At 42.9% G+C, this 18,291-nt stretch overlaps 1 protein-coding gene across 1 annotated transcript; it reads right to left on the bottom strand.

Annotated features, from left to right (window-relative positions):
• Positions 1 to 1,471: 1,471 nt before the first annotated feature.
• On the bottom strand, positions 1,472 to 15,305 carry PARL (presenilin associated rhomboid like). The gene is made up of 10 exons (XM_054205417.1): positions 14,990 to 15,305; positions 14,716 to 14,908; positions 14,362 to 14,502; positions 11,330 to 11,378; positions 9,549 to 9,644; positions 7,997 to 8,146; positions 7,453 to 7,523; positions 6,003 to 6,104; positions 4,034 to 4,131; positions 1,472 to 1,789 (listed from the first exon to the last, which is right to left on the bottom strand). The coding sequence occupies exons 1-10, from the start codon at positions 15,286 to 15,288 to the stop codon at positions 1,672 to 1,674; spliced, it is 1,317 nt and encodes a 438-aa protein (XP_054061392.1). The 5' UTR covers positions 15,289 to 15,305; the 3' UTR covers positions 1,472 to 1,671.
• Between the last annotated feature and the right edge of the window lie 2,986 nt (positions 15,306 to 18,291).

Raw genomic sequence — 18,291 nt, forward strand, 5'->3', positions numbered from 1 at the left:
CTGGTCTGACTGATTTGAGTATTGACTTTCACGCTGCAGCCTGAAAGCTGTTTTGGAGCAGAAAAGAGATTTTACCTTTGGCAGGCAATGCTGCACGGAGGCTCGGGTGCAAAATGACACGAGACCCACTGCCTGGCTATGTGAATGCTTTTTTACAACTTTACATATGTTAAATACCTCTAGGGTTTCTATAAACGAGGAAGATTCAGGTATTGAGCAGCCTTTAGAAGGGTAAATGCTGGTAGGCCTAGAGTTAAGGTGAAGCTTAGGCACGAGACCCTCAAACCGCAGCCACTGACTGAAATGACGGTGATTTCCAAACCTCTCTGGCAGTTCCAGGATGGTTTGTCAGGAGCTTCGAGCCCCTGCAACTCTGAGAATCCAGCAGAAGTGGATTGCCTCTGAAGGGTCAGCCTGAGAACATCCCCGTGCTCATCTGCACCCTTCCTGCGAGGATGCAGCCGCACCACCGGGCCTCGGCAGGGCTAACGCACCGTGGGAGCGGGCCTCCAGCCCCTGCGAACAATACAGGGGCACGACTTCCAAACTTGGAGGTAGGCACTGGCTACTATGGTGAAAAACTTAATTGTAACCTTGACTTACTCATCTAGACCTGTGAAATATAACATCCTTCAGGGCTTATATGCTGCATTTCCTGCACTATTACTCCCTGCTGCTTTCAGCCAGGATCTCTTAAAAACCCTTGGCAAATACAGAAGTGTTGAAGAGATTAGATTAAGTTGTTTGGTGGATAAGCAAGGAAGGGAAGGGGGGGGGGAAATAAAAAGAAGCAGACAGAGACAATAATAGGTGCAAAACCAACATGTAAAATATGGTGAGCTATGGCTTTTGAGCTTCTTTGGCATGAAATAACTCCCTTATGACAAGCCCGTTCAGTGGCCATCTGCTGCCGGCGTCTCCCTGCCTGCCTGTGCAGGAGGCAGGTGCTGCTGGCGCACGTCGGCTGCCCTCTGCTGCAGGCAGGGCTGCACTGTGGCTCAAGCCCTAAAAGCTGGCGTGCTTGTCCTGCGTGTCAGAGAAGCGGGAAAGGAGAAGGGACAGATTAGAAACAGAAAGCCAGAGAGCTTCTGGAACAGAGTAAAAGGACTATTAGATATTCCAACTCTTTCATTTTTTTAAGTGTTTAAGTCGACAGGCACTTCAGAGATCAAATCCTCAAGTGTCTCATTCTCCAAGGGAGAAAAAAATTGAGACTTGAGCACTGGTCTGTGGCAGTAAGGGAGGTTACAGCAATTCTGCCTTCTAGGAAAGCACCTAGCGCCCTTTGGTGGACATTAGGGGGAGGCGTGATCCACTAACTTCCTCAGTTTTAAAAATGTTTATCTTCCTAAGTGTTAACCAGTTTACACCCTTTTGAAGTTTCCTGGACAGAGCTTTCCATTACTTCATTGCAAAGCTTTTTTTTATTCCTCCTTTACCAAATGTAATGCAGACCGTTACCTCAGAGAGCAATAGGATAAAAACCTTTATTGTTCCACCTTTGTCAGAGTTCATTTTCTATTCATGTGTGTTTTTGTAAGTGTAGTTTGCATTAGAAACTTCAGCTCCTTAGAGGCTTAATGCGGAGTAACAAAAAACCTTCACAACCAATTCAATCCCGTGTCTTCAAGTAATATACCACTTGGGCACAAGGAATCTCTAGGATTGGAATCAGTTCGATCTTCCACCTCCTCCTTTTCCTGTGTTCTTTGTCCTCATTTCATGCCAAGCTTTCACCAGCGGTTCTCTGTTCTTCCATATGAGCTCGTGGCCGTAAGTCACGTACCACCTGAGAGAGAAAATATGAGTTAAAACTAACTGCAACTTTTCTCTGTAGATGAGGAACAGGCTGATCACTAAAATCAAGTGACTCAAATGTGTAGTGTAGGAGACAAGATAAACTGAGGCAGAAAGAACAACGTTCTCAGAGAGCGGCAGGTAAACTGCTTCTTCTCTTGGCTCCTAATAGTTAATCTCTCCGTGTTCTTGCTCAGCTCAGTCTTGAGGAATGGTTTTCATGTCTCTAAATTCATGCTCTCATGAGTTCTACTTAAAAAAGATGCAAAAAAGTATTTCCATTTAAGAGACTGTTAAAACAGTACTGTTGCTTGTGCTAAGCCTTCCTGACAACGCCAAGTAAAAGTATTTTTCTCATATATAAATTCAACTGCCCCATAACATACAGCCACATTCCGTTCAAAGTGAGTTTTCTTCTATAAACATCTAAATGAAGATTTAATCTATCTGTGTTCTAGCTTAATTTATATTCATAGAGAACTATATATGCTTATATATATCATATATAATTGGTTATGATATTCATATATGATAATCAGAAGTGATTAAGGCAGGGAGGTTATGGTGCAGAGGGGAAGCAACTGCATGAAAATAGGCTGAAGGTTCTCCCAAAGGTCTGACCTCACCTGGGTCCTGAATAACAAAAGTTGTGTTACATGAGCCATCGTGTAACAGGTGCCAGGCCAAATCAATCCCTTAAATCACATAGTCGCTTTCTGAAGGGGACAACTGTCTGTGAGGTCACATATAGAAAATACTTTGGCCATTCAACATACGTCCTAAATAGAGGCTCTGTTTTAGGATGAAGTGACCAAAATGATCACAGAGCAGGACAGACGTAGGTGAGGAAGGAAAGTATTTGTCAACTCAGGACAATTTTTACTGCAACTGGAACTGCAATCCTATTTAAACAATGAATAGGGGACCAGAACATCTCTCTCATGAAGAAAGGCTGAGGGATTTGGGTGTTTTTAGACTGGATAAAACACAACTGAGGGGGGATCTTATCAACGCTTATAAATACTTAAAGGGTGGGTGTCACGAGGATGGGGCCAGGTCTTTTCAGTAGTGCCCAGTGACAGGACAAGGGATAATGGGCACAAACTTGAACATAGGAAGTTCCACCTAAACATGAGGAGGAACTTCTTTACCCTGAGGGTGGCAGAGCCCTGGCACAGGCTGCCCAGAGAGGTGGTGGAGTCTCTGTCTCTGGAGACATTCCAAACCCGCCTGGACGCATTCCTGTGCAACCTGCTCTGGGTGACCCTGCTCTGGCAGGGGTTTTGACTAGATGGTCTCCAGAGGTCCCTTCCAACCCCTACCATTATTACAATGAACAAGCTGATATAGATACATCATGGCAGAAAGTAGTTATGAATTGGCAAGACCGCATCAAATGCAGTTGTGATACCAAAGAAGGGGAGAAAAGGAGACTGTGCAGCACAGAACTTATGGACGCCAAAGCAAAAAACAGCAAACAAAGGCAAACCAGTTTGCAGATCAAAATAAAAATGTCCTCCATCTGTTTCTTTGTCAGGTAGGCTTTTCCTATGCCTACATAAAAAGTTTAAAAATGCTCTTAATTGTGCAAATTAAGACAACATTGCAATCAGGTAGAAGGGGAAACACTCGTTAAATGATGTAGTTCAAACATGGAACAATGCAGAACTGTTCCCTACAAACTGGTTTCTAGGAGTTCTTCCCAATTAGGAATGTTCCACACAAAGACAACAGCAGCAACACTGAGAAACAGCTGAAGAGGCTGCTCAAAGGAATTTGGCCTGAACTTATAATAACTCTGTAGCTCTCTCTAAATTGGTAATTAGAGGAAAAACGTTGAGACAAAGGAACTTTCTTAGCTGTGTAATTCTAAAGTTATTTTAATTTGTCCATGCTGTGTTTTGTGAGATCTTTTCTGCCTTGTGACTCTCCTCATTGTGCCGAGGAGAGCAGGACAAGAGACAGCCAGCCCAGGTTACGGTGACAGGACAATCTGACATCTAATCTATCATTCGAAGGCAGTTCAGCTCAATTTCTTTCAGTTCTATGGATTTGTTAACAGCATTTTCCACACAGTTTTATAGCGCTATAAAGGTAACAGTGAGTTGTCTTCAATGCTACTTAAGACAACCTTCTAAAAAATCCCCACGCTTCAGAGATAAGAGGAAGTAAAGAGAAAAAAAACCAGGATGAATTTAAATACAAAACAAAGAGAAGTCAGTAAATACAGACTTACATTCCAAAGAGAGCTCCCCCAAGATGTGCAGCATGGTCAAAAAGTCTCCAGCCTAGAGCAAGCCCTGCAGTGTCAAATGCAATTATGGCTTTTAAAGCCTGGAAAGGAAAGGAACGTGGAACAGACAGATCAGTCACAGCATATAATGGTCACTGATAACAAAGTTCCATATTCTGTCACAGAGCAAAAATTTGGTATCAAAACCCATCCCCTTTATATCAAAGAAATCACTGTAAAAAAAATAAATATTGTTTTAAACCAACAGACTCAGTCTTAAGCTGTACTGTGCTGTCAAAATACAGACATGAACAGCTACAGAATAATGCAGGGTGGGAACGTGGCCTTTTCAAATACTCGGTCCTTTCCAATCTTCATTTCTGAAGCTACACATACATTCCAAACTTGGAGCAGGGGAAAAAAAAAAAGAGGAAGTTATGTGAAAGAGTACATGCTACAGGAGACCACAAAACACGGAACTGCAACATGCTCATTCACATAGCTTAGATTTATATGCATCTCTCCTCCCAAACACAATCCTCTAGTGGATGGAACGTGTGGGGCAGCATCCCTGTCATCTTAGCTCATATAAATTGACTATCACACTCTCCTAAGCAACACATCTGTTGGAAGGCAGAAAATTAGGATGACAGCGAACAACTCCATGGCCAGAAACAGCACGAGCATCACTACACCAGCCCCAAGAGACATAAACCACCATAACTGTAATTATGCAAAATTTTACTAAATACCTCATTCCAAAAAGACCAGCAGATTTAACATCAGGATGAAATGTTACTTTAAGTAGGATTTCTCTCCTTAAGCATATGTGTTAGAATAGCAGCTATATTGCTACATTGGCTTGTTTATTTTAAAAGCAGGTTACAGTATATGCAAGGTAGGCTAAAGGAGTGCACAAAGTTTAGAAATACAATTACACAGTAGAGGTTCTTACTTAGGGCTAAAATTATTCCAATGTTTGTACTGCAATAGCTAATCTTGCTCTTGTCTTACTGTTGCAATGAGTAATTCCTCTGTGGCTCTGCTTTCTGCTTTCTCTGTGGCTCTGTCAAGATTTCTACCCTGGCCATCTTTTTTAGGAAAGATGCAGTTAAAGAGTAGCATGCAAAAAAAAAAACCAAAAACAACCAAAAACAGGTCCACCTAAGCAGAACTACAAGAAAAACATGAAGGCTACATCTAAGAACACTTGTTCAAATCTGTAAGCTTCGCTTACAAAAAATATTAAATCTCATGATCCTGAAATGACAAAGCTTAACTGCTTCAAGTAAAACAGTAAAATAACTTTTAGTAGTGGACCAAAGATGATTAACTTATTAAAGCAAGTCCAGATATGACATGCTTTTCAAAACTGGGGCAGTGGATGTGCTTGAAAGAACTTAATGAAACAAAAATGAAGTCCTAGTACTACCCATGAAGAAGAGCCTCAGTAGCGGATTTCTAATCCCAACAGTGTTCTTAAAAGTACCAAAAGATGGCATACAAATGACAAGGCAGGTATTCATCCAGGGCTGGAATGTTAGTTTACTGGAGAAACAAAATTCTGTTTTTCCCATCTCGATAAATTTTTTTTTTTTCAAAAAAAGTGTATCAGTATTAAATTAGCCTGTAACGAGTGCTGCTATAAAAATATCACCCATCTGAAAGAACAGTATGTCTACAGACGTTTCCTCAGTCCCTCCCATCTTCTTTTGCCTCTTAGTATTAGATTTGAAACAGACCCGTGGAGGATGGAAGTTAGGATAATTCTAAATTGACTCCACACTTGTGTAATGACTGTGCTAGGCTACAATTCAGAACCAGTCTCCAGGACTTCCATGACCTGTGTTCTCTTTCAAAATAAATTTAACAGCTTAGAAACACAAAGGAAGAGGACATACGCTCAGATACTGCAGAGGTATAGGGGAAACGTTTTACGAGTAGGATTTCTTTGAAGTTCAAAGGCACTTACGTTTCCTGCTGTAAATGTGAACATTGGAAGAAATATGATGGCTAATTTTGCTTCTGGCATCTTTGTACATACGGCTGCAAGGACAGTCATTATAGCTCCTGACTGCAAATACATTAAAATACACAAAAGTAAGCTTGAGATGTTACATAAGGGGAAACTTATTTTTCTGCATGTGAACCCGTTTTCCTTTTGGCTTTTCTTTTCAAACGCCGCCCTGTGATAAACGTCAAATTACAAACCACAACAGCAAAGTTCAGAATAAAATAAAACAAGACACCATTATTTAATTTCAACATCTGAAATTATAAACACTCAAAAAAAATACCCCTCAGATCCTCTTATATAATTAAGAAACACACCCCCCCCCCCCCGATTTTTTTGAAGATAACAATTTATGTTAATGTGCTTTTTTTCCCAGTAAACCACAGAAATCTAACACATATTAATCAAACGCAGACATCTCAGATAAAGGGAATCATTGTGAAGCTTGAACCGAAACAAGGAAAATAACAGATGGACAGGGACAATAAACCTTTTGTCAATGAAACAAGCAATTCCCTGGTTTGTACTAAATTGACCATGGGCTTTTGTATCTGTGAAATATCTCAATGGAAAGGCTGTAAATACAGTGAACTAATGCAACGCATGGCAATTTCAGTAAGTTTGGATCAATAAGACTAATGGAAAGTAACTTGCTCCAGATACAGTTTATTCAATGATAAAGCGACAGTACATAAACAGCACTACCAAAAATTCTGACTTCGGGACAGCTCAACAGATTTTTTCCATTCCAATTGAAAAATAAGAATCTGAACTTTTGGCTCTTATCAAAATTACTTGGTAAAGTTAAGAAGCCTTTAAAACTTGACCAATGGTTAGGTTCACCTCAAACTTCTAGCAAGTTAAGTGTTTTTAAGTGTTCTACTACTAAAAATACTTGTAGACAACCGCAACACCTTCTGAGCCTGCCTCATCTTTCATACTGCGAGACTTTTCGCAGGAGCACTGCCCTTTCTGCATAGCACGCCCTACAACTTCCGCTACTATCACATGCTGATTTTGATTGTCTGATTACAGTATCTCTTTCTAAAGTGTTCTATTTTCCATCAGAGAAGACTGATACACAATTATGAAATGACTTATGAAATAAGTGGTAAAACTGAACTATCTGCTCAGTGACAAGAGGTCCTGCTGTTAAGTAATCATTTACCAGTCATTAGCATTAAGTGGCATTAGTTATGGGCTGTCGCTGCAAGAAAGAGTTCGCATATTTGAAGACTAAGCAAGTTCTTGCACAGGAATCACTGCCTGTTACTTGGTTTTGGTAAACCTTCCTAGTTTCCATAATCCCAAATATATTCTTGGCTTTTAAGTAGGTTAAAGAATACAGCAGGCTTTGAAAAGGGCTTCAGAGATCATTATAAGGTCTCCCATATTCCAAGATACTTACGGCTCCAAGGGATGGTTCAAACTTTCCAGTGGCCATTTTAGCAACGTAGCTGACAAAAGTGGAGATAACCCCTAGAAAGCAAAAATGCTTATTGGAAACAATGCCAGCAACGCAGAAAAGCGCGAGAAAGTGCAACGATGTTATCTGAACATCTTCCTAAAGAAGTTAGGTGGTGTGGCTTGGGGGTTGGTTTTGGGTGTTTTGGGGGTGTGTGCCATGTGCGTTTGTTTTAACTTGAATTAACTGTCATCTTTTCCCACAAAACTCCCATGAATCTGTATTAAGAACTATTTTATTTTGGTAGCTAAGCATGACTTAAAACCAGATACTTGTATTGTCATGATATTTTGAAGCTAAATATCCTAAACCCATTAAAATTCTGTATGACAGCAAATAAGTACTGCAGTTAGTACAGAGCAATGCGTGGGACTGAACTATGGCCATCTGTCATCATACATCTATTAACCGTGCACTTGCTTTACTTGCATGAATACGTATTTATATTTTTTTAAAGTGTTGTAAATATATATATATTTAACATTACCAGCAGAAAGGTACACTGCAATGAACTGCTCACATCCCAGAAGAGAGACAATGCTGCTGGAAAAACTCCATAAAACATACATATTTGCCGCCATGTGGAATAGAGAGAAGTGACTAAATGTAGAGAGCAGCATGGGAGAACACAGGGCTCCTACAGAAGAGAAAAACAATGGGAAAACAAAAAAAAGTCAGTGCTTTAATTTGCTTCAGCTTCCATGTCATGCAGACTAGAAATTTATCAAGACATACTATAGGCTAATTACACTTAGAATTCTCAAATACAAGCTATGTAATAAACCCTGAAATGTGACAAATTTCAAATTCCATGTAATACCTTTTGAAAGGTAGGACATGTACCCCAGAGATACGCAAGCCGTACACACAGCTACTTTAGAAAGCCGTAATTACCTACTGGGGAATGTTTCATATAAAACATTTATCTTAAAACATGTCTCCTATGCTTTGGAAAGGAAAAAAGGTTTTATTCATGTATGTATACGGTGAAAAATTTTTAATATCTCATGAGCATCTATATAAAATTATTTTGCTACAGAGATGGATTCATAAAAAAAACCCCTATTTTTTTCTAAAAAGCTACTAGCTCTCCCTCACTGAAATAGTAACCTTGAAATTGCAAAAAAACCCCATTAGCAGGTTTAAAGGTCAACATTATTTAAAATAGGGGTGTTTGGGATGACTGATGCTCAGGTCTGGATAATAGCGATCTTCAGCTTTGGAGCATGTGTGGGAAATTGGTTGAGTTTTCACATTTTCAGCAGAAATTAAGAGGACAGCAGAAAGTACTCTCCTAACGCACGTTTGTCTCACCCTTTTAGTTCTTTTCTCTACCGTAGAAATGAAAGATAATTGTTGTGCCATTAAATACTAGTCACTTGCTTTTCTAAGTTAACCTCTTCAAAATATTTCACATACAGTGAAAGCCAAGTTTCTGTAGGTTTGTTTTGTTTTTTTTCTTTTAACGCCTACCCAAAGCACAGCTTTCAAACAAGGGCTCTATACATAACACACAGAGTAATGCTTGTCCATTGACGAAAGCGCACATGCATGGGACTGATGACTGTTCTATCTGCAACCCCCAGAACATTAAAGGAAGAAAAAAAAAATCATATTTGAGACTATTTTTCGAATGGCATGACATAATACAATTTATTTTCCTCCCAACCAAAGACTGGCACAATTAGCATTCTTTCCAGGAAAGCAGTGAGATCCCTGGGAGAAGCACCTTTACAAAGGCAGGAGCTGCATCCCGCTGAATGCAGTATAAGGCCAGATAGCAGGCAACAGTTTTGATGTTACAACATTTAGAAAAACACCAGTGAGGGCTTTTTTTTTTTCTTAATCCATTACTTCTAACTTTTTTCCCCTAGAAGTGTTTTTTGTCTGGGCAAAATGTTGTATTTGGGCATGACTGAGATCGCTTGTGGGTGATGGAGCTGTAAGCAAGCTATGTGCTACCCAAAGCTTTTGCAGTACGATCAGAGGTTCTATGACATCCCAATTTAAAGAAGTTCCCCAAATTACTGTTCACTTACTGGAGGATGGATCTGAGGTGAAATATGTAAACATAACCCGTCGCATACCAGGCAGCCTCCATAAACAGAATACAAAGACATTTGCAGCTATAATACCTATTAAAAGGAAAAAAAAAGTATAAAAGCAAGTTATGCCTGTAACATGACACAATGCTTACTGTAAACAAGCATTCAAAAGTAAGCTTAGAAGATTTATACTTTTTCTTCACTATTTCATTAAGAGCAGTATCCACTTCTAACTTTACAAAACGTTTTGAAAAAGCAAAGGAAAATACTGAAAGCTATATTTATATAGTGGAAGCCTTCCCAGGAATAAGACATTTGATTGTTTTAACGTACGATGTAATGAATGAATGCAACAACCCAGAAAAGCTGTACTTCAGACATTCAAGGTATGGTTTCAAACTCCTATTCCACTGTAGAACCACTGAAACAAGGGCCAGCTTAAGAGGTCTCACTTCTTGCCTCTCAAGCTGCTTATGCCCAAATGCCACCGATCTACTGCACAGTTGCATTTAACTGCGCAGGGAGGCTTGGGGAAGCACACAGACACACAGAACGCATCCCTTCCATCTTCTCGGGAGGTTCGGTTTTGACGTAATGGTAAAGATAAGTGTTTAGAGATCAAGTATAAAAAGTTGAGTTGGCATTGCTAAGGCACAGTTACCGTTGGGAGAGAGCAAACGCACAGCTTTTTACTTCACAGATGTTTACTGCAATCTTATTTCAGTTTAAATAAGAATTAGAAACATAATGATTCAAAGTTATTGTTTCTTGTTTAAAGTGCCTTCTCTATTTCTACCCAAGCATGTAGGTATTTAAAATGTTTTATAATAGCTAGAAACATTAAAGGGGAAAATAACTGTGCTTCCTTTACAGAATGGAAAATGTCACATAATTATTCTCTATTTGAAGTTTGCAACAAAATGTAAGAACCGTGAAAAGCTATGGTACATAAATCCCAGAGCCAAAATTTTAACAGATATCATCTTTTGGCACGCCATCCTGTTCCACCATGCTCTTTTATTTGAGGAAATATTTTGCCTGCACGCTACACTAGGATGTTACAAAACTCTCAGTAATTCCACTACAGTAAGCTCAACCTTTTTATGGCAATCAGGGCTAAGTATCCGAATGGCTTGGGGTCTACCAGCTAGAATTTATATTGCTTGTGAGATTAACTCCATGTTGAGGGATGCTCTAGGGAATACAGAATATGAATCTTCACCCCACCCCTCCCTCCACCCCAATACGATATTTGTATCTGTATCCTGACTTGGCTTGCATGTTGAAGAGCAATACAAAACTTCCTGACAGGACTTATTAGCATGTAAAATATAAAACAGCAAATACAGCTTAGCTACTTTATTTGGAAAGCTCACAAGATAGTCGCTTCTTGTTTGCAACAGTATGTATGTAAAATAGCAAAAAAATTAGCAGGGAGTTTTATTTCCACGTATCAGTGGAATATATATACTCATATTCCTCCTAAAAGCATTTGCTGTTTTTCACAGTTCCCGAGAAAAATGTTGCTGGGAGAAGATTCTTGCTAATCCTTCACACTCTCTCACATAAACGCATAGGAATTTTTTCAATGTGTACAAGAAATAGTTTGTGAGAAGGAAGTGTAGCAGAAATAGTGTACGTGCAGGTGTAAGTCTACACATGCTTTGTGCCTAACAACCTAAACGTGGTAGGAAAGCCATCTGTTTTAACATACTGTACCTGTTTGCCATATTTCTCTTCCTGTGAATGTCTAATACTTGTAAGCTAACACAAACCTGTCACAGTCCGCTGACCCTCAGTCAGGTTATTCCACCAGCTGTTAACCTGAAATGGAATTGCTGTACATCAGTGCCGCTGCAGAGTATTAGCAATTTCAAAACCAGTTACACAAGGTTCTACCTTTTTAAGAATGCAAAGCATTTGTTTGAAATCTGTTAAGTAAATCTGTTTCAAACATTTTTTTTTCTCTGATTGGTTTAGCTTTTCAAGTCGGCGTTTCCTTACCCAAGAACAGTTATTTACCCTCCTTTTCATAAAATATCCCAACATAGATGAAGAGTTTCTTCAAAAAGAACAGGGTTATATCCTTTTAAACAACTGCACGGGTTTAACTCTGCTTGTACTAAACAAGGATCTAGCCCATAATGCTTACTTTAGCAGATTAGCCAAAGTTAGCATAAACCCTGCCTCCACTAAGCCTCACCCTAACACTGTCTAACATCACACCACCCACCTTTGAGAGATTCCACTTTTGTGCCAGGGTCACTTTTGCGGAGGTGGCTCACAAGATGTGGAATCCATTCCCCCTTGCGTCCAGCTCACCCAGCCCTCCTCCAAGTTTAAAACCCCTGAAAAAGTTTATTTTGAGTGCAGTCAGCCCACAGACAAATTCCACCCCCTCTTTCCCTTCCTCAGCTTTCAGAATCATTTTGGACAAATATTTTACTGATAGCTCAATGACCTTCCAACCATACTGATGGGGACAACGTCACAGAAAGTATCTGTAGGTTGGAGGAGGGTGGAAATAATGTTGTATGAAACAAATCATTCACTATTTGATATCAAAGTAACGATTTAATTGCATTTTTTTTGTTTAATTCTCTGGCACAGGGTACAGATGCTAGTATTTCCTACAAAGTTCTCCAGTATGAGAACACTAAACAAACATGATTTTACTAAAATACAAGAAGTAGATGCCCTCAGAAGCTATTGGGGGATCCTGAACTTTTAAAAACAGAACTTACCAGCTGAAGACAAGGTTTGGGAGTTTAAGCCCATTAACAAGGGGGCAGTTTTGTTTTATTTTTCGGATAGCTAATCACCAGATCTTCCTCATCAGGTTTTGAAGGAAAATAAAAAAATAAACCCAAAATTACTTAATATTTTAAGTGGTAATTATAATCTCACCTGCAGTTCATATACACCGAGCAAGAAAGCATGGGTCTGGCTAGGACAGAGTTAATTTTCTTTACAGCAGCTCATACACGGTGCTGTTTTAGATTTTTGACCAGACCAGTACTGATAACACACTAATATTCTAGCTTTTGCTGAACAGTGTTTGCACAGCATCAAGACCTTTTCCATTTCTCACTCTGCCCCTGCAGTGAATAGACTGGGGGTGCGCAATAGGCTGAGAGGGGATACAACCAGGAAGATGACCCGAACTAACAAGAGACCTATTTCCTACCATAATAAAAGGAAAAAGAGGAGATTTTAGGAAGTTTAGACATTTTTTGTTCACGAACTGGCTGGGCATTGGTCTACCCACAAAAGACCATGAGTGATTGCCTTTGCATCACTTGTTTTTTTCTCTGACTTAGCCTTCACTTTAATTATACATTTTTTTTTGGTTGTTGTATTATCTTTAGCCCCAAGTTTTCTTGCTTTTATTCTTCCTTTCCTCTTACCCCACCCCACTGGAGGTTTGTGGGGGATGTTTGCAAGCAGCTGTGCGGAGGTCAGCTGCCCACCAGGGTTAACGCACAACACATGCCCATTTCAAAACAAGTACCACAGTTCACACAATTCATGTGCCAAAACCAGCTCCTCTGTGTCCTGCCCAGGGCCCTGTGCTTCTCCAGCTCCACACTCAGCCCTACTGCCCTTGGACAAGCAGACCTGAAAGATAATGAAGCCTGGTCCATCACAAGCCACAGCAGTAACCTTGACACAAACGTAAAACACATACGCGTGCTCAGTTTAGTTTTAAACACACTTAAATTGAAAACTAAATAACCGATATGCTGGGGATGCCAATTAAGTTTATAATAAGTCTTGCAGTACTTATGTTGCTCCTACTGCCCAAACTCCAAAGTATTTGTATGGAAATGTCAGCTCTCACAAAGTAAAAAGCCCCCTAAGCCCTCATATTTGTGAGGTAGAGGTTGAAAATACAAATGCATTCCAGAAGCCAGAGCATTAACAAATGTAATGTGTAAGGTTCAGAATTTAAACTAGCTCTGTCCTCTCTGGGAGTTCATGTTTGCTTTTAGGATTGCTTAGACATAGCAAGAATGGATTTTTTTTTTATAGTCAAAAAGCAAAAGGTACCTAGTTTAGATATACAAACTACTACTACCGACCCAGGGCTATGAAGATGATTAGGGGATTGGAACACCTCTCTTATGAAGAAAGGCTGAGAGATTTGGGTCTCTTCAGTCTGGAAAACAGACAGCTGAGGGGGGATCTTATCAATGCTTATAAATACTGAAAGGGTGGGTGTCAGGAGGATGGGGCCAGGCTCTTTTCAGTGGTGCCCAGTGACAGGACAAGGGATAATGGGCACAAACTTGAACATAGGAAGTTCCACCTAAACATGAGAAGGAACTTATTTACCCTGAGGGTGGCAGAGCCCTGGCACAGGCTGCCCAGAGAGGTGGTGGCATTTCTGTCTCTGGAGACATTCAAAGCCCACATGGACGCGTTCCTGTGCAAACTGCTCTGGGTGACCCTGCTCTGGCAGGGGGTTGGACTAGATGATCTCCAGAGGTCCTTTCCAACCCCTACCATTCTGTGATTCTGTGACCTCCCTTCCCTGCTTTTCAGGATGAAGATGGCATTTTTCTCCAGTATAGCTTTTGCAGTGATATTGTGAGTTAAAGTTTTCTAGAATGAATTCTATTGGTTTTTTCTTGTGAGGTAATGCATCTACTGTAATTTGCTGAGAACCTACTACTTCTCCAAGTGAAAAATCAGGTTAAGCAGGGCAAGTTGTACAAATGGCACACTGGATGAAAGCCGCGGTCACATTTCGCGTTTCTGTGGGGACCCACCCGTATGCGAACAGGCCTGGCCTGGCTCCGTGTACCTGCTTTCTGAAGTCCCCCCTCTTCTGGGGCCGTATTTTATCCAACCAGTCCGCCCGGGCTTCCTCGAAATAGGTCTGGACCCGCGACTTGAGGGACTCATACTGCCAGATGGCGGCCGACCCGAAGGCTGAGCCTGTGAACTGGGCAACATCAGATAAGAGTCAAAAGGAAGGCACTGTCCTGAGCGCTGTCCCTACGTGGCTTCACCTGAGGAAGCCAGGCTCGCCACGGCCTGCGGTTCCTCGCCATTCCCGGTTGCCCGGCCCTGAGCAATGGGTCATGGCGACCGAGGCACCGCTGACAGACAGGGGTCTCGCCACCCCGCTCCTCCCCAGCCCCCAGCGGCCGCTTACCCCCACCGCGAAGAGGAGTGGTTTGACCAGGCGTCGCGGCGAGGGGCGGCCGGCGTGGGCGGGCGGCGGCGGCGGCGGGCAGAGGCTTCGGCGCGGGGGCGGCGGGCCGGGCCGCGCCTCGCCGGCGGGGGGCTCTTCGGGCCGCGGCCTCGCCCGGCGGAAACCCTGCCGCTGCTCCAGCAGCACCGTCAGCCTGTGGGGGAGAGACGCGGACCGTCAGCACCGCCCCGATGGACCATCCCCCCTTCCCCGGCTCGTCCCGGCCCGGCTGTACCTGTGTGGCCGGGGGCCCCAGGCGCGGGCCCAGCACCACCACGCCATCTTGGGCGCCTCCCCGCGCGCCGAGCGCTTCCGGGGCAGCCGGCCGCCATCTTGCGGTGGGGCTAGGGGGAGCCGCACGGTCACCCCCAGAGCGCCGGGCGAAGGGGCGGCCCCGAGACGTTCCCGGCGACGTGCCGGGGCTGCTGCTGGCCGCCGGGTCCGGTCCGCCCACCTCCCGCCCCGGCCGCCACGTGGAGAGGGTCGGCCCGGCTCTGCCCCGCCATGGTGGAGCGGGGCGCCTTCGGCCGCCATGATGAGTGTGGCAGCTCCTTTTGCCTCTCGCGTCCCTGGGTCAGTAGCGCTGGCGCCATGTAATTAGGGGCTTCCGTGGCTTTAATGTATTCTTTTCTCTAGAAGGCTTCTGGAATAGACAGAGCCTGTCTCTTCCTAAGCCTGGGGCTCAGCCTGCAGCAGAGGAGGCTGTGGCTGCTGTCTCAGCCTTGCCTTGGTCGGCCATGTGGCTCCACCACACCTCACCACCTTTCCTCACCTTGTCCCTCTGCCCTGCCTCACCTCGCCTCACCACCGGGCTGCTCCGGGGAAAGGCTGTGTGTGGCTGAGCAGGCGCCAGGCAGCTGCTCTTGCCCCACAGCCTCTTCTCAGGCCTCCTCACGGTGTTCCCCCTCATCCCGGTCGGTTGACGCCCTTGCTGCAGGCTCTGTCACTCTGCTCTTCCCGGTGCGATTCTCATGCCAGTGATGTGGCCGGGTGGTTCCCTGCAGGGCTGGCAAAGTGGTGTGCTGGGCAGTCCCTGCCCAGCCGGTGCTGCCAACACCGACGCCCTCCTGAAATTAAATGGAAAAAGAAAATAGGTATTTTTGCTTTGAAAGGAACTTGTAATTGGTAAGTTTCAAGAAGTTGCGTGCACCTTTCTGGTTATCTGTGTTGTGGAGATACTAATGGGACAGCCAAGTGGCCTGTGCGCCAGTCATGGCTCGGCCTCCAGAGCTGCCAAAATCAAGCAGCTGAATAAACAACGGCTTATCTCAAAGGTGCATGGGGAGGATGAGAGGCAGCAGCCACATGTTGCAGCAGGACAAGTTCTGTGTGGGTGTGAGGAACACACCCCATGGGAGAGCGGTTGTGCTGTCTCCAGCTTTGGAGGCTGCTCTGGTGTGACAGCATGGGGCTTGGGTAACCCGACCCAACACTGAAGCTGTGCTTTAGCATGAGGTTGGCGTCCATGCTGTCCCTTACAACCCAAATTATTCTGTATTTCATTGTGTGAAGGGACAGTTAATAGCAAGATGAGAATAATCTGTATATTGTAATTGTAAGTGGCTATAAGCCTGATTAGACTATTAATAAGTTAAACGACCTTCAGGACCACAGTTACAAAGTCAAATTGTTTGGAAATGGAGAGGAAATAAATTAACATTGTTCCTCTTTTTTTTTTTTAAACAAGTAGTGAGTTTACCTTTTCAACTCAAGGTCAGACTCTGACCTGAGGTAGCCTCTGTAAACTTGTGGTGGGAGGCTGCTCTAAGTGGTTTAGTACTGTATTTAAATCTGCATTTTATCTCTTTCTGATTGTACGGGTGGCCATGGGTCAGCCTCAGAATTTGCTTGAAGTCAGAAATGATTAGCAGGTTCAAAGCCATACATTGCTGGTGTTAAAATGTATAGATACATATGTAAACGAAACCAGTGTCGTAATCAATGCTCTGTCTCTGTTATTCTATCTAACAAAATGAAAAAGAAGTAAAAGAGTTTTTTAACTTTCCAGTTTAGGCACTTTTATCACTGGTTTTTGCTTCCAGAAACCTCATCAGGAGTGATTTGATTGTTGAACCGACTTAAATATTTTTCTTTGTTAACCCTTCCCATCCTGTGTTCAAGCCACATACATTTTGGCTGTGCTGTTTTTAATATTAAGATGATTTTGCTCCTCCAGGGCTTGTTTTTATCACATTAAAGCTCTTAGCTGTATATAGCCTATGTGTGAGGTTTGCGAGGTGTGATGCTCTGCGCTTTATGTATTTGTTTGGTTTTGGTTTATGATCATTCTCCTTTGGGCAGTTCCAACGCATATTTGCTATTGTGCCATCTGGCAGATGTGGCAGCTGGTACGATCAAGTCCTGAAGGGCAGGGTGTATGTGGCACAGGTTGAAAGAGGAGGACAAATGTGGTGTCATTTGAAGTAACAAGCTGTTTGCTTTTGAAAGCTTCTCTTTTGCAGATGGTTTCTGTTAGCGAACTCTTACCCTGTTAAAGCAATGTGTTTCAGGGGCGTTGCTTTTATTGTTAAAACTACAAGAGTGGTAAGAAATCAGCACCGCCATTACATGGGGACTGCAGTCGTGTGCATGACTGGTGTCCCAGAGGGAATAAGGTATCGCCTGGACTGTCCCATGGGTTTTACATGGTAGCAGCAGGGTCAGGAAGGGATGAATGAGAGTGGCTCCTTGGGGCAGGAGAAGACTAAGAGAGGAGGAACAACAGCAGCAAAGTGGTTGCAGAGCCATTCCTGGTGGATCTCCTTTGGCCAGGAGCCAGGGAGGTCTGTCCTGCCTTAGGGCATGTCTGAAATCACAAACGGTTTTGTTAATGTGATCCACTGTATGGGTGTCTGTCTGCGCTGATTACTGATTGCAGGGCTTAAATGCTGCTAGGGAAATATAAAGAATATAAAGAAAATGGATTTTTTTTTTTTTTAAACAAGCAAACACCCCCCACCCCCTGCCCTTGTATTACCCACTACAAACATGCGTTTCAGGAGAGGCTCTAGGGCTCTCTGCGCCTGCCTTGTGTGCCCTATTAATATGTGACCCATCACTGGGCTCTCAACCCTCACTGAGACCCCACACCCACTCCCTCGTCCCAAAGGGTTCAAATCCCGGCACTGCATGCTTTGCTTCCTAAGCAGTAAAGGTTTTCTTTGCATGCTTGTCTTAAGAAAATAAAACACCTTTGTCTTGGTCCATTGTGCACCGTGCTATCAAAGGTTATTCTTCTTGCCACTTTACATCTCCCTGTGTATTGAATTGAAATGTCACCATCTAGATTCAGACGTGTACCTTTCTGTTGAGGAGTACTTGCCCACAGCGAGGAGCTCATGGATGCTGAATCATCTCTAACAGGCACATTAATACGGGAGTATTAATATACCTGTTAGAGACAGTGAAAGAAGGACTTTTACAGTGGCGTTTGTAGTCCTGCTATAACAAGGTTGAATTTGGGTCAGGGTGGAGGATTGCAAAATCTGGTTTCCAAGCTTCCTCACTTTGAAACCTATGATATTTTAAATTATTGTA

This window comes from Rissa tridactyla, chromosome 6, assembly GCF_028500815.1.
Source record: "Rissa tridactyla isolate bRisTri1 chromosome 6, bRisTri1.patW.cur.20221130, whole genome shotgun sequence".
Lineage (NCBI taxonomy): Eukaryota > Metazoa > Chordata > Aves > Charadriiformes > Laridae > Rissa > Rissa tridactyla.